Genomic DNA, 20,833 nt, shown 5'->3' on the forward strand with positions numbered 1-20,833 from the left:
ATTAAGAATAAGAAGTCCACTTCCACTTTTTTCCATGACATACAATAGGTCACACTTCCAAATGTAAAATCGCACCCAAGCCAGTTAGCTTAATCCTGCAAAAACAAGTCACCAAAACCTGAACCAGTCTAGGGGTGAATCCATATGGACATTTGAGTTCAGACACGGTTTCAAAACGTGAACTCCCCTATGAACTTTTGGTTTGTACTAACAGTCTCTGAGTGCATGAACTCGGCTCCTTTCAGATCAAACTGAACCAAAATGTGTATTTGAGGAACACACTTGTTACGCTTTGCTTCCTAACGACGGTCCAATCCAGAAGACCAAATTTAAGAGTAAAACCCCATGAAATTGCATAGAGTGGATACTAGATCAGAACCAACTGCTATAATCTTCAGATCCATTCCTACTCATGCTGATAAGTACTACGTGATAGTACAGAAACAACAGACATTTACAGACTCATGACATAAGCAATGGAGATAACTTCCTTGGATACAAATAATTGTTCCAATAAACAGTGATTTGAGTCCTGCTTATGTTAAAAAAAATCTTTGTATTTTAAACATCATTTTTCTTTTGTCAGGTTTTCAAAAAAATGTTTACATGAGGAAAAAATACAGTGATACTGAAGTTAATTCTGAAAGTTTCAAACAACTTCAAACAGAAATCACAAATGCATCTCCTTGGCTTTGATCTGGGATTCTGGATTTTCATCCGAGCAGATTCAAAACCTAGCCATACCCCGAGAATTGTTATAAAAGTCCATTAAAAAATAAAAATAAAAAAAGAGTCTGGCATGTAATGGATGGCCTTATAAAGGAGGCTCAATAAACGATCAGTTCTTTCTGGTCCTACTTGAAATGAAAACGAGCTCTTCCAAAACACTCAAATTAACATCAAAAAGTTTATTTTTAATTAAAAAAATTATCTACTACATAAAAGGTTGCACTAAAATTTTTAGAGTCTAAGTATCCTGACACCAGGGAGAGAAAAAAGTTTTCACTTTCAGAAGTCATCTGCATAAAAGTACTAAATCCTTGTGGAACTGCACACGAAAAGCCTGGAAGTGCTGAACTTTCATTCCTGCTGAAGAGAGGTCCCCACAGTGGTTTAAATGGAGTTTACCATTATTTTTAAGAGTATTTTAAAAGAATGGCCTGAATGGCATGGTATGTTCAGCCACACTTTTTTAACAATGAATGAAAAAAACCTTGTGTTAAATAGACTGTAGGGGCTTCTCAGATGATCATTTGGAACCCCATCCTCTAAAGCTTAAAAGGTAATGTACTGTTTTAAACCCCTGTGACACCAAGCTGCACATATCTCCTTACAAAGGTAACTTTATATCTCTCTAGGTACTCATTACAGTATATTCTGTATATACAAAAAAATATCCTGTCTATTAAACTATAAAACTGTACTCTGCTCTTAGTGCTGTAACTGCCTCTGCCCCAAAACAATTTTTTTTTTTTTGACAATAAAATTGTGGTTACCAAATTCACGAGGACAGTAATACAGTTTTGGCAGGGTGAGTCTCCTTTGGATGACCATGGAAAGAGAGAGATACAAAAGAGCACAAACATTCTTTCTTTCATTCTTGTTCATTTCCCCCAAGCCTGGGTGGATATAAGTTTAGGTAATTCTAATATCTCATCATCAAGAGAGTCTGCAATAAAAGTAGTGTTCAATTTCTCTTCACAAAAAGAAATCTCATACCGTATTTAGCTTTTTGGTAACTCCTCTGTCCAAGCTAACATTCTGCTTTGGTAAACCCTTTTTTTCAGGACAACTTAAACATCCCTCTAAGTTGATGCTAGTGCCTAAAAACCACTCAAAGTAATTTTCTACCTATGTTTCATTAAACTTAGATGTATTTTAATGCATTTCTGATTCCTCTGCGTGACAAAAATATTACAGGATTCACAGCAGTTGCAGTGAAAAGGACAGTAATAATCATCTCCAACAGGCAACCTTGTGAAGAGAGATTTTCTCTAGCATTCAAGCACAATTTTTTCAAGTCTTCCCTAAACGCCATCTACCATTCTGGTTGATTTTGAGATTGCACTCTTATAGCTGCTATCAGGTACATCAGCTACCATAAACCAAAAAAGCCTCAGAAAAATAAAATACTAAACCTTCAAAATTATTCTTGTTTTCTTCATTTTTACCACATGAAGTCTGAGAGACACTGTTGCTATTTTACTTCAGCAAGATTAGCTTTCAATTTTCTATACAGATAAGGGTGGGGGTTTTTTGCACATGCGAGAGAGCATATGGCATTGTCAACCTTTTCCTTTCTTCATTTCCAGCCTCTTGTTAAAAACAACACCTTGCTCTTTTGGTTGTTTGGTTAAGGAGGTCACACCATTAATCACAAAGGGAGACATGCACCTTAGTTAACATTGGCCTTTTTTGCAATCTTCTATTTCCAATGCAGTGCACAAATCATCTTTAAATCAAAAGACACAATCTGATCTAATGAATGACAGAGTAAGCTGCCAACAATCTTTACATGTGAGGTATTACATTAATATACCTGTCCATCAAAAGCATGTTATTAAATGAAGCATTCTATTATTCTCCTACAAAATGGATACTTACATTTTTCCCCTCTAGGCATGCAATGACAGGACTTGCTGTAAATCAGCACAGCTCATCAGCACATCAAGTAGCTACGCTTACGTGCGCCCGCTAAAGACCTAGCCCTTATTGACAGATAAATCATTATGAGCAGAAATTAGAGCTTTCTTTCCTCCTGTAATTTCACACTGAAGTTTTGCAGAGAAAAAGTGTAAGTCACAAACGTTACATTTTTTACATTTTAAAATGGTTTCATTGTGATCACGGTAGACAAGTTCTCATTTAGAATTTATTTGCCTATTTCATTTAAATACTCTTGTCTCTCCTAAACAGCATACGTGGGTACTAACGCAAACAAAGACAGTGTCCAGGAATGAAGTCTACAGGTGAGAGTGTTCGTGCACAATTTAAAATGCTTCCCAACCTCATGCGAGAAACAGAAAACAGCTATTCTGAGGCTGGCACAAGGGGATGAGAAGATGACTGCATTATTACTTCAAGTCTTACAATGGAATAGGAGACTACACGGCTCTAACCCTAAGACACGAATGGGATGCTATCAGCTTGTTTTCTGTACCGCATTTAAGTTCAAACCAGACACAATACAGAATCAAGTCCAATGTACAAGTCGATGTACAGCTGACAGTTGGAATTGTTAAACAGTTCTTTTTTTTTTAACAGCAAAGAACCATGCATAAGCCTGTCCATGCAATTGTCTCACAATAATTACATATGAAAAACCAAAGCAGCCAACATTTCACAGAAAAAGGAGGGATAGTTTTTTTCACTTATTTTAGCGTAAAAACAGACGAGCTGTGAAAGATGTCTCTTTGTACATGATCATTCTCAATTGCATTAATTAGTCATGAGTATAAAATTCTATTCCTATGCCTTCTGAGAAGCATATTGCTATTTATAGTACAATTCGGGAACTACTTTACTTCCCCGAGTGCCTAGTGGGAGAACAGCAACATTACAGAGCTATGGAATATTATTCTATCTTTTATTTACTCACAGCAGTGTATTCAAGCACAAGGCCTCTAGCGCCATGAAACACAAAGAGGGATGCTAATGATTAATAGAACTCTCCAAAAAAATTCAAAAGTAGCAACAAAGTGTTAAGTAACCAGGTTTGACAGTTCTTTAACATTCTTCACCAATAAACACTTGTAATTCTGCAGCCTGAAGTCATTAGCAAGAAAGCTGATGAAGAAACACTAAGACATTCACAGAGCTAAACTCATGTAACTGGTAAATGTGAGGCCCTTAACACCGCTTTAAAGATGCTGTTCTGTAAGTCAGACATATGGTACAATACAGTTATGAAGAGATGATCAACAAACTAAATGAGCAAACTTTTATTAACATTTTATGTTGACACTTTTAGTGCACACTAGTGGAAGTAGACAAAAAAGCCTGAAAAGCATTTCAAAAGTTACCTCACACAAAAGACTTCCAGTATACTAGGAGCTACCTGGGCACGAGGCAGCAACTCTCCAGTAAGAGGTGAAGACTTGCTTAGCTTTCTAAACAAACTTCTTTGCGTTGATCAACTCTATTAGCATGGGATGTCCTTTCTGTTAACTACATATGCCAAGCCAAAAATGATTAAACTACAAAGCATTCTGTGCAAATGGATGATACTGTTTACAAAAATTATAACAGCAAGACATAGACATAATCATTAAAAAAATATGTTTGAGTAATTCCTATTGTATAAAATGGTAAAAAATAAAAGCAATGTCAGTAACAACCTACAAATTTTACAAATTGTATTGGTCAAAGCTATGTAAAAGGAGAGCGAGAATAATTCTGTTCTGAAAAGGATATAAACCTTCATTGTCTTATTTTAAGAAAGAGGAGTGATTATATCCTAGTTTCATTGTGACAAAGTACAGAAATATCTAGTTGGTGCACCATGGGGCAACTTGAGCCTGCTGCTCACCTGCATACCATAGTTACTCAGACATTCCTGAAGATTCAATTAAAACAGAAGCAATGCCAGATTTTCAGCTCTATAGGACACCTTCTAATAGATCTTTGTGTGATTAACCCAAAAGCCAGTGTCCATGTACAGACTATATATATATAGTGTCTTGTTGGGATATTCACTTATGATGCTCACCCTCAAACTGGAGTTCACTTGAATTACTCTAACTCACTGTTAGAGCAATTGGAGTCTTTGCTTAAGAAAAATCAAATTGATGTTCAGAAGCCTTGTTACACATTAAAAAAGACAAAGAGGGGAAAAACACGCCACCAAAACCCACAAAAAAAACTCAATGAAACCACAACGAAAAAGCCCCACACCAAAACCCAAAAGCTTCTCCAAGGATAAATTTCTCACATTTTAAGGGGAAGACTACTAGAAAGCAGAAACACCTGAGTATTTCACCTGTAAGTCATCAAATCAAATCTAGCTCAAGCCCACAGTGAGTTACAAAGCCGTTACTAATCTACCTTAAACAAGCTGAATCTTGCTCCTACTGGGCAGGCATCTATATCAAGTCATCATTTGTCATTAACATCCAGCCTCAGTACAGCCTAAGCAACCTGATGAAAGATTAAATGACCAAGGAGGCTGAACTTGGCTCTTTCATGTCGGATGATAATTCTCAGCCCGGGACTCAGTCATATCAATAAAGCAGTATAGGAAAAGACATAACAGAACAAAATTAAGACGCAATATTTGGTGCCTGTGATAAACAGGCTGATTTTTTAAATCTATACTTATCCCTTCCCAAAGGCCTCTGGGTGGCTAAGTAGAGCTAAAAATACAATTGTAATTAAAATTTGCACAAATACCTAATCAATACAACTGATGTATGCTTGCTTGAAGCAGAACTCCTTTCTCATTATTTAACATCTCTTTACTCAAATTTTCTCTGACATGCCATTGATCATTTCATAAAGTGTTTTTTAAAGCAGATTTTAATATTGAACTTATTTGCATGAAAAAAATAAACTCTCTGCTATTAGGGCTTATTTATATTTCCAAACAGACTCTGACAAACGGGAAAGCTTTACTCAATTTTTACTTAACAGTTTATCTAACAATTATAATACCTTATACTTTTAACCCTCTCCACAGGCAAAGCACCACATACAGGAGAACACAGACCTGTCTTGAGTCTTCCTTTTTCTGTGTTTGTTTCATTTATTTTTAAGTACATGAATCTATTTACAGAACAAACGCTATGGCATCTGGTAGAAAAGATGTTATTTGTGATGATCGTTTCTGAGACATGTTATTGCCTCAATCTCACAGTTAAACATTAACCTGGATTTCAGGCATCTTTCCCACATGAAAAAAATATCTGCACCTTACCCACTAATAGAAAAATATTATTCAGCAATACATTGCACATGCTCTCAATTCCCTATCCTGGCCTGAAACCATATGTTGCAATTTCTTAAATAATAAGTTCCTAAATAGTAGTTTGACAGCCAATATCATCAGAAGACATGCTAAGAGTCTGGTAACTAGCTAGATTTTGGGATAACATCCACATGAAAGAAGGACCATGTTTTCAATCAGCCCAGCACTCCTTAAAACGCAATAATGTAAATAATAATTTGATTATGATGGAATTTGATTATTAATTGAATAATAATAATAATATGATTTTTGCTCAGAGTCTAAGACAGAAGTTTAACAGTACGCTGGGCTACCTTTGCCAAGGACGTATCCAACTGGAACTGTTTTTCGCCCCTCTACTCAGTGCTGTGGAAGCTGCATCTGAAAGTAACACAGGTTGTTTTGGAGGCCCCAGTACAAGAGGTGGATGCAAACTGGAGAGAGTGCAGGCCACTAAGATGGTGGATCAAATGACATAGAAGGAGAGGCTAAGGGAACTGTGTTTGTTTAGTCTGGAGATGGGATGGCTAAAGGGGCATCTATTTGCTTTCTTCCACGATCGAACAGGGTATGGAGAAGTAGCAGCCAGATCCTTCTCAGAGGGGCATAGAAAAGCCAAGAGCAACATCACAAGAAAAAAAAAGAATTCTTCACAGGACTGGTTAGACAGGTCATCCAAGGAGGCTACAGAGTTTCCATTCTTGGAGAATTTCAACATGTGGCTAGAAAAGACCCTGAACAACCTGGTCTAACTTTGAGGTGAACCCCACTTTGAGCCAGGAGGTAGGACTAGAGCACTCCTGAGGTCCTTCTCACCTAAATTACCCATCATTTTAAGTTACCTGCTTTTGTTCTAGTATTCTCTACTCAGAAGCTTGCCTGGCAGGCTACATACAGTTTGTATTTGCATATGGTTTTTTGGTACATTTTTGAAAAATTATTTCCAGTCTCTACACTAACACATACAGAATATTAGTAAGTACACGGTACAGTGTTCCAGTAAATAGTGGGATGACAGAGATGTAAAAAATGAACATCAGATGACTTCTTTAGAATTTGCTATATAAGCCTCCTGGAAGATGTGACAGCTAATAAATTACCTTATGTTTCTAATTATTATGTTCTGCAACTGGTCTTACAGGGCTGTGGTTGGTTTTTATTTTATGTTATTTATCTTAGTAGGCTTTGGGTAGGGATTCATATTCAACTGAACACAGTAATTGAGCAAATAGCGCATGGGAAAGGATGGAACAGCCCAAACTTAAAAGGGTTGGAGTTCAGCGCTATTCATAGGCAGAACTGCAATTCAATTGACTGTCTGTATCAACAGCTCTCTGGCAACATGGCCACTGTTAGGCCTTCGCTTTATCTACTACTTCTCGTGCTGAATTTTATGTATTTCTTATCAGACCAGTCTTCCTGTTTCATTAAACTCCCTTTTAGGCATTTCATCTATATGGCAGGTTTTAATAACTCATTAATAATGAAAATGAATTAACAAAATTAATAAAAGGAAAAACAAGGCTGAAGTGGATTTTAAAAAAAACTTCCTAAGACCTCCTGTTCTGCAGACATGTTTCCTAATAATTCCTAGAATCAATAAAGACATAACCTCAGCTTTGTTACTCTGTTAGGGTTCTTCCTTTCTATGCAAACAGGTAACTAGATGTGAGTGCAACATGCGGCTTCCTGATTCCCTACGGGCTATGTACATTTTGCACTTCCCTGTTATTTGTTGCCTTACTGGTGAAGAGCTCTCCGTCCCTCTCAATCTTTTTATGTGATCCTGCAGAAAAACAGATCTTGGTAATAGCAACATATGTCAACAAAAGCTCTCTGCTTGGATACTTCTTAAAATTTGCTGGCTAAGCAGAATGGTCCATGAATTTTAGGTTTAAAAATTAAGCAAAACAGATGAATGTTACTAATTCTGATTTGACAAATAAAGATCAGACAGTACTAGAGAAGATGTCTTAAGCTACTTGAGGGTAGAGAGAAAGGAACTGATGAGCCACATCATCCCAGTGGTTCTGAACTGGAAGGAGAAAAACAACAAACATCTTTGTCCCTTAAGAACTGAATTCCATTTTCATAAATTAAACAAGATGCAACAAAATAAATTCCACAAAATTCCAGAAATTGATCTAAGCTTCCTCATTCACACTGGCTAAGTGAGGATCATTTGCACAGCAAGTTCTATAGGCTGAGCACACCTATGTTTGCAGTGGTCTTAAAATGTGGCTCTAGTGACAGTTTAAAAATCCTCAGTCCTCTCTACACCACCCTTCCCTTCAGAATCTATCACACTGCTCTTGAAAGTAATATGATAAATACGCAGTTCAGCTGAAAAATAAAATGAGCTCTCCTGCTGCTTTAGATCATCCTTTAATTGCACCACTTTTTATTTTTCCAGCCTATTAACCTGAACGCCTCCACAAGCACACCAACCACACTGAAGCAAGTTTACATAAAGATAGTTTATTTTTCTTCCTTCTCACCACCACACTAGTAGTACAATAGCTCCACTTGGTCTTTCTAAAACCATAATAATACAGCATCTTATTACCCAACTAGCATTGTTTGGTGAAACCCTCATTTGTAAGCTGGAACACAAATATCACACTGTGAGAAAGTCTGGTTTTATAAAGTCCTGAGTGGATAATTGGTGACTTCTGATAAATACTACAGCCTACAAACTCTATTACTCTTCTGGTATATCATGAGAGCTCCCTTTGAGAAAAACAATATAATCTCTAAGTCAGATTGGGAAATGTAAGATAAATGTCTTGCATTACTACTAGAAAACTCCAAAATATGTTAAGCACATTTCAAATGTACTGAATAATTCATAAACAATAGCTCCAGAAAAAAAGCAACCAAACATGAAAAACCAAGACCTCTGTATTCTGAACTAAACAAAGTATAGTAGAAAACAGTTTATTGCTTTTATTTTACTAGTCATACAGAACAACCTAATGACAAAAAATTCAGAATTGAATACCCCACACAAAGCAAATAAATGTATAATATGTGATATTAAGTTAATTTACTATTAACCAGTAGCTTATTTTCTTCTCCTTGTAGTTTAAATGTAGTATACGGTTAAAAGTCAGTAAGATTTTTTTTTTAATTTGATTTTCTGTTGATGACCATATATTACTTTTTTATCTTCTTCTAAATAAGATACAAAGGAGTATAAAAAGTTCAGCCCGTTAACCTATCAAAGGAGCCCAAACATTAAATGAGATTACTCGAGCAATATTTTTGAAAAGAATTTAGGAATGAAAGTAGAAATTTGCAAGCTAGCTTTTTGCTAGGACACTAGTCAGGCTTTTGTATATAGTCTTATAACATGCTGTTTATCAATGATATCCCACATGGCATTTTTTACTACCACTCAGCATGAATGCATTACAGCACTTCAGTCATCTGCCCCTTCCCTGAAGGGCAGTGAAGCATTTATATAGACCACTGCCTACCTCATCAAAGCCCCAATTTAAATACAGGGTAATAAGCAGGCCATTTATGAAAGCTTTGTCATAGAATCCATCCTCTTCTTGTCATATTGGGATACTGGTGAAATATCATCAAGAGTCAAAGGTTTTACAGCTGAACATCAATCCAAATGATTGAGCTTGAAAATAATAGCAGCTTCCACCCAAAATCATAATCAGGCATCAAGTCAGACTTCTCAAACAATGGATAAAACATGTGCAGGACATTAAAAGAAGTGCACACTGTGTGTGGTTTCTATAGAAAGGAAGAGGGAACAATATTTCAAAAGACAAAGAAAGATGCAGGAGATCAAACCAGTAGAAGAAAGACCCAAAATGGAGCATTAAAAGAATTGGATGGAAGAAAGAGGCTTGGCACTGTGACCAAAACCTACCTCTTGCTGTCCTATTTCTACTATGCTCAAAAAAAAAAAAAAACAACCCAAAAAAACCCCCACAAACCAAAACCAAAAAAACCCACCAAAAAACCCCCACACAAACAAATTGAATTTTCTTAAATAAATGGCACCACTTTCAACAGCTATCTATCTAGCATCAGCATCCTTCTCTCCCATCCTAGTAAAAACAACAGGACATCCAAGATACTGATTAGCTACTCAAATCCAGAAGATCAATAACACCTTATTCTATTTAATCTGCTTCTCTCCAGCATGGGAAAATTTCTCATCTTGATCTCTCCACTCCATCCACTTCCTGGCCTCTAGACCAAATCAACCTAAAAGACCTATGGAGAAGGACGTAACAGAAGTACATTCCCAATGTAAGAGCTAAGACTTCACACAGAGGAACTGGGTATACAGCAGCACCTTCCATGCAAGTTACAGTAAAACTCCACATACACATCACAGCTCTAACACTTAAACTTAATATCCCTAAAGACTGTGTCTCAAAGAAAGCAGAGCACATGAGGAAGTGTCTGAGCACCCTTTGAGCCATGCAATATTCATGATGCCTTAGTACAAAAAGTATCTTCAGTGAGAATGTGTTCAGTATTTGAAACAGAGGTTAAATGAAACCTCTTAAATCTCTTGTACCTGACTTAACATTTTTTTCCCTACATACAAACTGAAATTAAGTAACAAGAGAACGACAAAACCAAAACCAACCAAACAAAAAGCATACAAAACTTGGAGAGAATTTATGGAGTCAGTTTCTGTGAAGCAATATTAGTGAGATCTAACAAATACTTTAATACAGCTAATTTCTTGTTAGGTTATTTACTTAGGAAAGGACAGAGATTACAGTTCAGCTTTTCAGTGTCTTAAGAGCAGCTCCCTAGTCCTTACATCAAAATATTTTCAAATAAATGTTTACTATTTTTCTTTCTAAAAATTCTCATTTATGGACAAAAAATATTTAATGTCTTTAAAAGCTAGAATATACTGTGAGTGAAGGAAAAAATATTCATTGACGATGAAAACCACAGAACTTCACTGGAAGATACACAAAAATTATATTATGCTATTAAAATACAGATAATTCTTCATTTGTGATGTTTGCTGTACCAGTGTGTATGCACAGACTTTTCTGTGAATTGTGCCCAGGTACGGCAAAGAAAACTGGACAAGACACTAAATTATAACTGGGGCAGGAAGCAAGCAAAACATCATTCTTATATTAGATCTCTAGTGAACTACACAGACAGACATCCCCACATCTTCAAAAGCAAAAATTTCCCCAATGAGAAAATTAATTATTGGAAGAAACAGTAGCAGTTTATCATTAAACATTGCTGTGCAGAGCTGAGGATAAAGCATTTCTTAATCTGAAACTCATCCACATCAGATGACTGCTGCAAAAATATGTCACACAGACGCATTTAGCAACATACTGAAGCTGTTAGGTCATACAAATTAAACTGCTGATCTTAAGAAGCAAAACAAGCTTTTCAGCATGTCTGGTTTTTAGCAACATTACTTTTCTTTTTGCTCTTATAAACACACATAATGCAATAGCATGGCACTAGATGATACTGACAGCAGTCATCTTCATGCAAGCTCAAACTTAAGTACTTCTTTGAGAATTTATCCAATATCAGAAATATAGGGCCATGTCAAGCAACAGTAAATTTCCATGGGTTTATCCAACTTTCTTTCTACAACCTTCTTTATCATAAAAATGTTACAACTCCTGAGTGGCAAGTAACTACCAAGAAGCATACCGAATAAGAGAAGCAGCGTGTGTGTATGTGAATGTGTAACATGTTTCTGTGTATCTATACATATTTCTGTATATATATTTACATGTGTGTGCATGTACCTGTGTGTATGTACATATGAAAAACACAATCTGAATTTAAAAGAACCAAGATTTTGAGCAATCAAAACTACACCAAAAAAACCCCCACGCTGGCTCTTTGCTGCCTTATTCATATCCTTTATTCCTAGCACTTCTAAACCAACATAGATTTTCCTTTGCCTCAATTACTCAGCAAGCCTTGGTACCAATCCTGTTTTGCACCACAAAAACTCCCTTTTCAGGTCTTAGGTGAGGACTGTTCCTCAGGTGAGGCATGGCAGCTTAACTCTACAGAGCTCCAAGGACACAGGCAAATGCTCTAGCTTGACCTTGATACAGTCATGGTATAAAACAAACACTACACTATATGCTGCTACATAGGAAATATAATCTACCATCATTCATTTAAGGAGAAATTTGAATCTCTAAAAGCATGTGCAAGTCAAAAGTATGTAACAAAGCTAGTGAACTGCAACGTACAAAATCTTCCTTCCCACTACACCTCCAAGATGCTGCCATTTCCATCTGTCTTCAAATTAATTTGTACTTGGCTATCTTTATACCTTAAGTAGAGTTAAAATTGATTAATTCAAATTGGTTTAAAAAAAAAAAGTGAAAAAAGGAATGGTGACATTGATACCTACTTTTTGTCTTTTACATAAACCAAAAAGTGAAGTTATCTGAGATTTCAGAGTAAGGCCAGATCATATTTGCCTGCTTGTACTAAAAGACCCGTCAGTAAAGTGCAGCGCATCTCACAAACTCAGCAGTCCGCAAGTGACACTGCTGCCAGAGACAAGCATATGCAATACATTGCTATTAAAGGAGCGTAAGCCTCAGCACCGTGTCTCAAGGGAGACTTTGGAGAAATGTTGTATTTCGGATTTGTTCATTTCTGCAGTGTTATTTTTATGAAATACGAGCAGAATCTCAGTGAGACCAGGAAGACACTACTCTATGCCAGTGACATAATCGTTTATGCCGAACACCACGATATGACAACGGTTTGTGACAGGGACTTGAACTCATATGTGGAATCACTTCCACAAGTGCCAAGGAATATTAAAGATCCTATCTGACTGCCAGCTTCTCATCAAGGGACTGGCACAGAGGAGGAATAGAGGAATCGGAGCCTAATCCCCATTGTGTGTCATAGGATATTGCCACTTTCACACTCCACATCTGTCTTGTGGAACTGACTCAGAGAACAACTACAGCTCAGATAAGCCTTTTCTGAAATACGTGCAATTAGTTCTCCTGTAAAAGAAATGGAAAGAAGCCTGACACTTTAATAATGTTTAAGTATACCTAATCTATTTCTTTTCTGCTCCTAACATTTCCTAAATTAAAGAAGAAAGAAGATTTGAAAGTACTTACAACTTCCTGTTCTTATGTAAATCATCCATGTCCCCTCATAAAATAGTCAATATAAAATAATACTACAAACCAGCAGAACATAGAGCAAGTGGGTAATCAGTGTAAAAAAAAATATCTAGAAATGTAAATATTTTTTAATATAAGGACTATTATTTTTTTTCAAATAGGACTTAGCTAATTTCTTTAAAATTTCAAGGGTGACTTTTTGAAAATAGAGTGGACTAATAAAAATTTATTTTTCCTAACAATTCAGAAAGTGGTATTCTCCATGAGTTCATAAATTTATTTTTCCAAATCTCTTCGCCTGAGAAAACAAGATGTGATTCTAGGAATGTACAATTCAAGGCATCTATATTGGCGTAACCACATGTCGAGATGATTTTATACTTAAACCGAGTGTCTTTCATATGCAGTCCATCAGCAGGATTCAAGTGTATCTCAGGCTTTCTGTTACACTTAAGCTGGATTACAAGTACCCATCTTCATGATACTTCAAAAGTGCAGCAATTGGCTAATTGCCCATTACTGAAATCAACCTACAGGAAAGAGCTAAGCTTGCCATCATTCTGCCCTCCAGAAATATACTATATTTAGGGGACCAAAAAAACCAAGCAAAAAACCCAGCAGAGTTTTGGACAAGGAGGTAGAACTTGTTTACAATTTGCAAAGATTAAAAAAAAAAAAAAAAAAAGAGAGCGGTTATGTTTTGTTGAGCTGATTCTAGACTATCTAATCCTAAAACATTAATTTCTACAGCTTGAGGTAAAGCTCACTTAGCCAGCACTGTACCTAGCTATTCCAGAAATGTAAAAAGTCTAACATTTGATAAAGAGCCACCTCCACAGCAGAAAAATATCTCCCAACAGCTGGGCTATAAGGGGGATCCACTTCCTGACCTTACTTTGCCTCCAGTTCCACTCAGAACCCACCCAAACCACCTCATTATGTTTTTTTATTTCGATGGGACAACACACATGACTCGGGTTACACAGGGAAATCAAGGTTGAAAGGGTAATGTTGTTAAAGCTCATTTTTCAGTGTGACTGCCATTGTACCAATGACAGAAGCAGGATAAATGTTACTGGAAGCAACACTCAGTTATTTTTGCTACTATACCATGAAAAAAATTTCTCCTTAAAGTCATTCTAAGCACTCACACTGCAGTGAAAAAAGATTGATTGGGAAAACGTACATGAAGATAAAGTTGCAGGTAAAGCTGGGCAGGAGACAGATGAGGTTTCAAACATCTTTCTGTGTCCATTGAAAACTGAGACTTTCATTTATTGTGTTTATTTTAATGGGAAAAAATATTAAAAGATAACAAGAGCAAGCAAATGACTCCTTTTACCAAACCCCGTGGAATGGATTCACTTCGTTTCTTTGATTTTCTGGATAAGAGGATATTTTCATGAATTGAGTACAGCTTTGAGACAAAGCGATGCCTTGAACCCAAATTTTAAGTTCCTGCTCAGGTTCATCATTTCCAAGGAGCTTTATAGCAATTTTGGGCACCTGGCATCTTCGAAGCCAAACTTTCCTTCAATTTCTGAAGCAGATATTTTTCAGGAGATAATGAAAGAATAGAGGAATTTATTCTTATATCTACCTATATTTATCCCTCCAAAGATGGACAGACACACTTCTGGTGACCAAGGGGGTCAATCCAAAATTATCATTAAAAACAAACAAAAAAAAATGGCGAGGGACTACTTTTCCAAGTTGTTCTTTGTTTGCTCAGAGGTAGGTGAGGGGTCCTTGCATTTTACCCTTTGTACCTGGGTCTTGTAGCTGAACATCTAAACTCCTATTTTCATTCCTTAAAGATTTACCCTTTTCTCCCTTCAAGAGCTAGATAGCAATTAGGAGAGAGAACTGTTAGCAGGTGTTCTGAAGTTTCATCAGTTTACAGCAAGTCAGCTCGTACTCTATTGACATTTTCCACACTCAGCTCTGCTCAATGTCTCCTTCATAATGCACTCAAATGTAGTAGAAATACTTTTTAAAAGAAAATTTTAAAAAAATAAAGGGGGGGTGGGGCAGGGAGGAAGACCTCTAGAAAAACTAGAGAAAAGAAAGAAACAAAAGCTCCCTGAGAGCCAAAATTTATCCAAGGGTTTAAATCTACACACAAGCATCCAACTCGATGGAAAACCACAAGGAAGGTACAGATTTTCATATACTTCTCTCAAGAAGTACAAAACTGACTCCCACTCAAATTGATTTTTATGTTAAAGTGTTATCTCTGAATTAACATCATGATGCCACAATTTTAAGACAGGCAGGTTGTATTTACAACAGTTATATTTCCATATTCAGAATGACAATGGAACAGAGGTTGCCCTAAAATACGAAAATAAATATGGTAGTTATTCATCAAATGTTTTGTCTGTAACATTGTAGCTAAGTGAAAAGGCGTACAGTTTCATTAGCCAAAAACTACTGTTCTACTTATATTTTATAAACATTCACTTTCCTAATATTTACAGTCTTACAAACACATAAATAACTGTAGGATTTGCAGAATATTAAAGCATGTTTTCCATCAATTTTTAGCTGAGTTTATATAAGCGAAGAAAGCCTTTTTATCAGCATTTTCTAGCAATCATTTCAAATTTACTTCATTTTTACCAGCTCTAAGAAGACAGCTTACTTTCCCTGAACTGCATACAGCTCCTCAAAGCACCTTCAAGCAATGAGGAGCAAACTGCATGAAGCTCCAGTTGGAAGGGCGGAGAAACACAACAAGGGGATTGCAATGACCACCCGGCACCTGGAGTGGCTTCCGTAGCCGGCAGGATGGTGGGCAAAGCTGCAGCAGGAGCTTCCCCCAAGGCCCTGGGGCCCTGCAAAAAGCCCCAGAGCAAACCAAAGGGAGAACCCTGGGTGGTGTCTTTTGGTGGGCCTCAGTATTTACTAGCGCCGTAGTGGCAAGGCCCAGGGCACCTCCATAAAGGGGACACAGGATGTGCAGGGCAAGAGGTGGTGGCCAGAGGTACCAATGCACTGCAGCTAAGAGAGTGGACCTCAGGTTGCATCCTCAGCCTCATACAGGCATCAGGGAAACAACACGGGCTCACTCTAAGTATACTGAGGCTTTTAGATGCTTGAGATCAAAGCCATGGTTGGAAAGAGCTGCTCCATAGCTGCCTAACTTCAGAGAAGCTTAAGCTGAGTGGGTGCTTCCCTGCTGGATTGCTGAGGTCCTTCAAGAAGTACATTTTAATTTAGTGATCCTGTGGATGCTAACAAAACTATATGGTCACCTTGTTTCCAGAAGATTGTCCAAATGTTCAGTTCTGGCACAAGTACTAAGTGTGGTTTTAGTGAGCTCTTTTACTAGCCTGTCACCTTAATTCTAGCTGCTCTAGAAATCATGGCAGCTCTTACAACACCACACCTTTAAACAAACAAACCCCTCAACTTCTTATAGGTAAATAGTATTGCAGGAGAATACACAATAGAGATCAAAAAATACACAGATGGCCAAAGCTAGCATATTGACTCCACACTTATACAACTCAGGCACAAAAATCCTTTCTTCCAATCCTGTGTACAACCCCTCCCCCCCTCTCCTTTTTTTTTTGGTAGGTTTCTAAACCTTAAGTCCAGCTTCTGTCACGTTCACCTCCCAATCTGATTTTATTTAGATTGATAGGAGTAAATGAGATATACTGAGTGCTTTCAAAACTTAATTTCAAATGACTAAATATGGTCTCAAGACTCCCACCTGTACTGTCTTTTACAAGTCCTAGAGTATCAAAACTGAAGTCAGTTAATCATGGATTAAATCCATGATACTTACTTTCAATCCTACGGAAATCCTTATTTCATGACCCTAGGACAATGTGCTTTCCTGTCTATTAAGAGGTGCAGGAACTAAATTCCCTGTGGGACTTTTTTCTGCAACTGATATATACACAGATGAACTTTGACAACAGTTAACAGCAAATGAGCTACAGCTCATTGTATCAATACAGGATAATTTTACACTGACAAAATTGTCAGCTAGTTAAATAGCATATGTTCTGAACTAGACTGATATAAAATTAATGCTCCAGCACTGTGCAGAAGCTTGATGTTCCCTGTGTCCCATTTTGTCGTTTAATTTTAGATAATAATTACATAATACATCACTTCTTAATGTAGCCAAATATGAAACAAAGAATATTGATGACCTGTATTTATTTTGCAGATGTTAATGCAGCAAAGGAATCTTTCATCCTTGAGCAGCATTACATTTTTCCCCATGCAACTTGAAACTTGGCTATTTGTGCTAGTGTAAAAGTATACCGGTGTTTCTTGGTCTTTTATGAAAGAGGCAGTAACGGATGGACCTGACTTCATTCTGTCCAAGTTCTGAGCTAGCCACCAGGCACGCGACAGAAAGGCACAAAAAGCCCCTGTGCTAGATCAGATACTTAAGATCTAATCAGGGTAACAAACCCCACCTCCCAAAGGGTGCTTATACAAAATCTTAGGTGCCTGCACACCTGCAAATTCCATGGAAACAATGTACATGCTGAACGTCTTCCTGAATGTGGTGACCCTACATGCTTTCTCTGTTAGAGAGGAGGTGAAAAAAAAATATCTCTCTCCTATAGTTAAAAATACTGAAGACATACATGGTTTAATCATGTTCCATCAAAAATGGAATGTTAAAGTTATGTTAGTATAGCCTTAAGAGAACAATAAAATCCATTTTCATGTGTTTATGTTGTTAATTGCTACATTACATATTTTACATCACTCCATCACTTGAGAGTATTCTGTCTATCCTTAAAATGGTAGCACTCAAGAATTAGCAACTCATATGCTAAGGAAAGGTTCAGCAAGTGTAAGAACATTTATTATTTTATTTAAAGATATCTATTAAGGAGAAAAAAGTATTTCATTTTCTACTGAACAATCCTCTAGATGTGAAAAGCAGCTCATGGGAGAAGTATTCACAATTCATCAGGACATGTGCATGGCCCTTCAAGATTTCTGGCATATGCATACAGTGCTGTGCTACTTCTCTGCCTCTTTGATACTGCAAGACAACTGTCAATACAATCTTTTCAAAGAAACTTCTACTAGCAGTGCATCTAGATAGTAGCCACTTCAGAGGCTGACAAGTCCCTAGAAATGTGCAGTCAGTGTTATCAGTGGTTATCTGAATGATTAACATAGCCTTAGGCTAGCTATTCTGTAGTGGGTGTGAAACTCTATTTCTTTAGTTTATGGTCTCCGGTGACATTATCAAGTAAATGAACTTAAAAAAAACAATTGCTTCTCTTGCTTACCAGCTCCTCACGAAGTTGGGCTATGAGTTCATCTCTCTCTTTCAGCTGCAGCTTCAGCACTGAGCATTCATCTTTTATTCCATCCTACAAAAACATCAAAAGAGATGTTATAATAGGCTTAATGCTTTTACTTTGCTCTTGACAAGAAAAGGCTGTTTCACATAGTGTGAGATAATTACATTCAAGTAATGAAACTCAATTCTCATTTGTCATGTGTGGTGTTTTCAATAACATATTCTAAGTTGCTGCATAAACAAATTAATGCATCCAAAGACATTACACAGAAATGTGAATAGCTCCCTGCATCGAAGTCCATTTCATTGTTTTCTGAATCTTTTAAGCCTTTTTCCAAAGATCCTATCAGGTCATTCCTTTTCAGTTAAGGAATAGCTATGAAATGTTATAATTTCACTTCTACAAAACAACATCAGAGAAATATCAATTTAGAAGCATTATTGTGGAGCTCTTGATCTTGGAGTGGATGAAAAAGAAAGCACAACAGACATTCACAGGGAAAGTAAAGCACCCTTGCCATGCATACATCTTTTGTCCCACATCAGCCAAAACAGCAGCAACTCTGCTATTAACTGGGTGGAGGAAAGAAAATAGTTACCACTTAGTGATATAACCATTGACAATAACTCAATTCAGCTTGCATGAAGATTAACCTAATAGCTAAGACTATAGCCAAACCCAGGTCCATGAGGCAGTCTGCAAACTGTTCCCAGGCATTTTCATGAGTTCATGTAAGTCTAAACACCTTATTTGGAGAGGAAAGGCAATCACATATTTTTGTGATAAACATCCAAGAAGAGAAACTCAAATGAAATGACTGAAGTGTTAAAGAATAAAACCCTAACAAACTAACCAGCCAACTAGCTGGTCATACAACCATAAATGAAGAACTGCATCATATCTTTACATCCTTCTAGTACAGAGACATATTTACAAAGTTTGGGAAATGTACTGGTTTGGAGTATCATTATTTTCCAAAAAAACCCCAAGCTATACAACAAGAAAACTTTTGGAAATATGGTGCTATTCACACAACATTTAGTTTAAAAAAATAAGAAAATTGGACCTCTCACTAATAGATGATAACAAGTGTAAAAGTACAGAAATTATTCAGACTATGAAGAGCTCAGGGGTTCAAAAGGTATAACCAGTGTGATAAACTTGAACTCTGTCAGTAATAATGTGTTTGCAACTCGAAATGAACATACAAATAGGAGACAAAAAAAAGTAAAATATGTGAAGTCCATTTTCCTCAGTTAAGTGTTCAGTTATAATAATAACCTTTCAAAGTAATTATATTGCTCATCATCCACTCTAACTGAATTGGAAGAAGAAAACAGAATATTCACGTATAAACCCCCAATTATTTACAACTGCAATAAAAAGAGATACCCTGTTTCTGGCAGACAGGCAATGAACCGGCTTACACACTACTCCAGTAGTATGTACCAATCTCCTGAAAAATTCAAATTTAGGAAAGAACTAGGACTTGCACTATCTCCTTTAGGGAAAAAACTCACAGGAATTTTTCTTTGCTGTATGGTATAGCAGCATTTCACTCTTACTGTCTACTAATAGAATGCCATCTAGGAATGTTAACTGAAAATAAAATGCTAATACATCCCAGAATACAGCCCTTAGCACACAGTACGTTATTAGCACATATTTAACATTTTAGCAAAAATATCTGCTTATAAAAAATATAAAGTATCAAGAACTTCACTAATATTTTATCAAAGTGAGGCCTTTATTTTTTAAAATAGTTTTAAAAGTGATGCAGCATTAACTATTGTGCAATTTTTAGTTACATTATTCTGAGTTCTTTTTGTTAGCACAGCTTCACATTGTTGCTATCTCCTGATTTTCCCCTTTCTAACTTAAAAAAAAACGGTTAGCGGAATACACACTGGAAGAAGGAAAACAACAAGGTGCCATAACCAAGACTATTATAATAAATAGCTTTTAGAAAGCATGCACAAGCAAATACAGCAATAAGGCCTGTAATAGTGTGTGGTAACTAGAGCAGGAAAGATTTGAGAGATGAGCCTTGGTACTAGGTATTGTCTAGGAGGCAATGCAGGCCTCCCTTGGACTAGTGAGAGCTTGAAGAAAGGTTTTGCCTCACAGAGCTTCCAAAGACTAGCAAATCACAGTGCATCTCTCCTGACAAAAAGCAGTCATGCATCCAGCTGGATCTTCCTCACCCACACAAGGACTGACCCCTCTTGCACAGAACAGTTCTCCAGGCACTTAACTTCTGTATTCCACACAACTTTCTCATACAAAATAGAATGTAACTGTCATTACCTCTTAGAGAAAAATATCTAGGGCTAAGGTAATATTTCCCTTGCCTTGCCACATATCAGTGAAACTCTGATTAACAGGGGCCAGTGGGACATGATTCTTGCAAATCAACGCTCCACATTATGAGCTCCTATGCAGACCTTTGCAGCTTAGTAAAAGCA

At 36.8% G+C, this 20,833-nt stretch overlaps 1 protein-coding gene across 6 annotated transcripts in view; it reads right to left on the minus strand.

The window, feature by feature from the left end:
- The window catches only part of CCSER1 (coiled-coil serine rich protein 1), a 721,701-nt gene that overhangs the window by 311,208 nt on the left and 389,660 nt on the right, over positions 1-20,833 (minus strand). For all 6 annotated transcript variants that reach the window (XM_075751609.1, XM_075751606.1, XM_075751608.1 and 3 more), the window contains one exon: positions 18,354-18,437. In XM_075751609.1, coding sequence (XP_075607724.1) covers positions 18,354-18,437 — 84 coding nt within the window. The remainder of the gene's footprint in view (positions 1-18,353; positions 18,438-20,833) is intronic.

The sequence above is a fragment of the Balearica regulorum genome, chromosome 4 (genome assembly GCF_011004875.1).
Source record: "Balearica regulorum gibbericeps isolate bBalReg1 chromosome 4, bBalReg1.pri, whole genome shotgun sequence".
In the NCBI taxonomy this organism is placed as follows: domain Eukaryota; kingdom Metazoa; phylum Chordata; class Aves; order Gruiformes; family Gruidae; genus Balearica; species Balearica regulorum.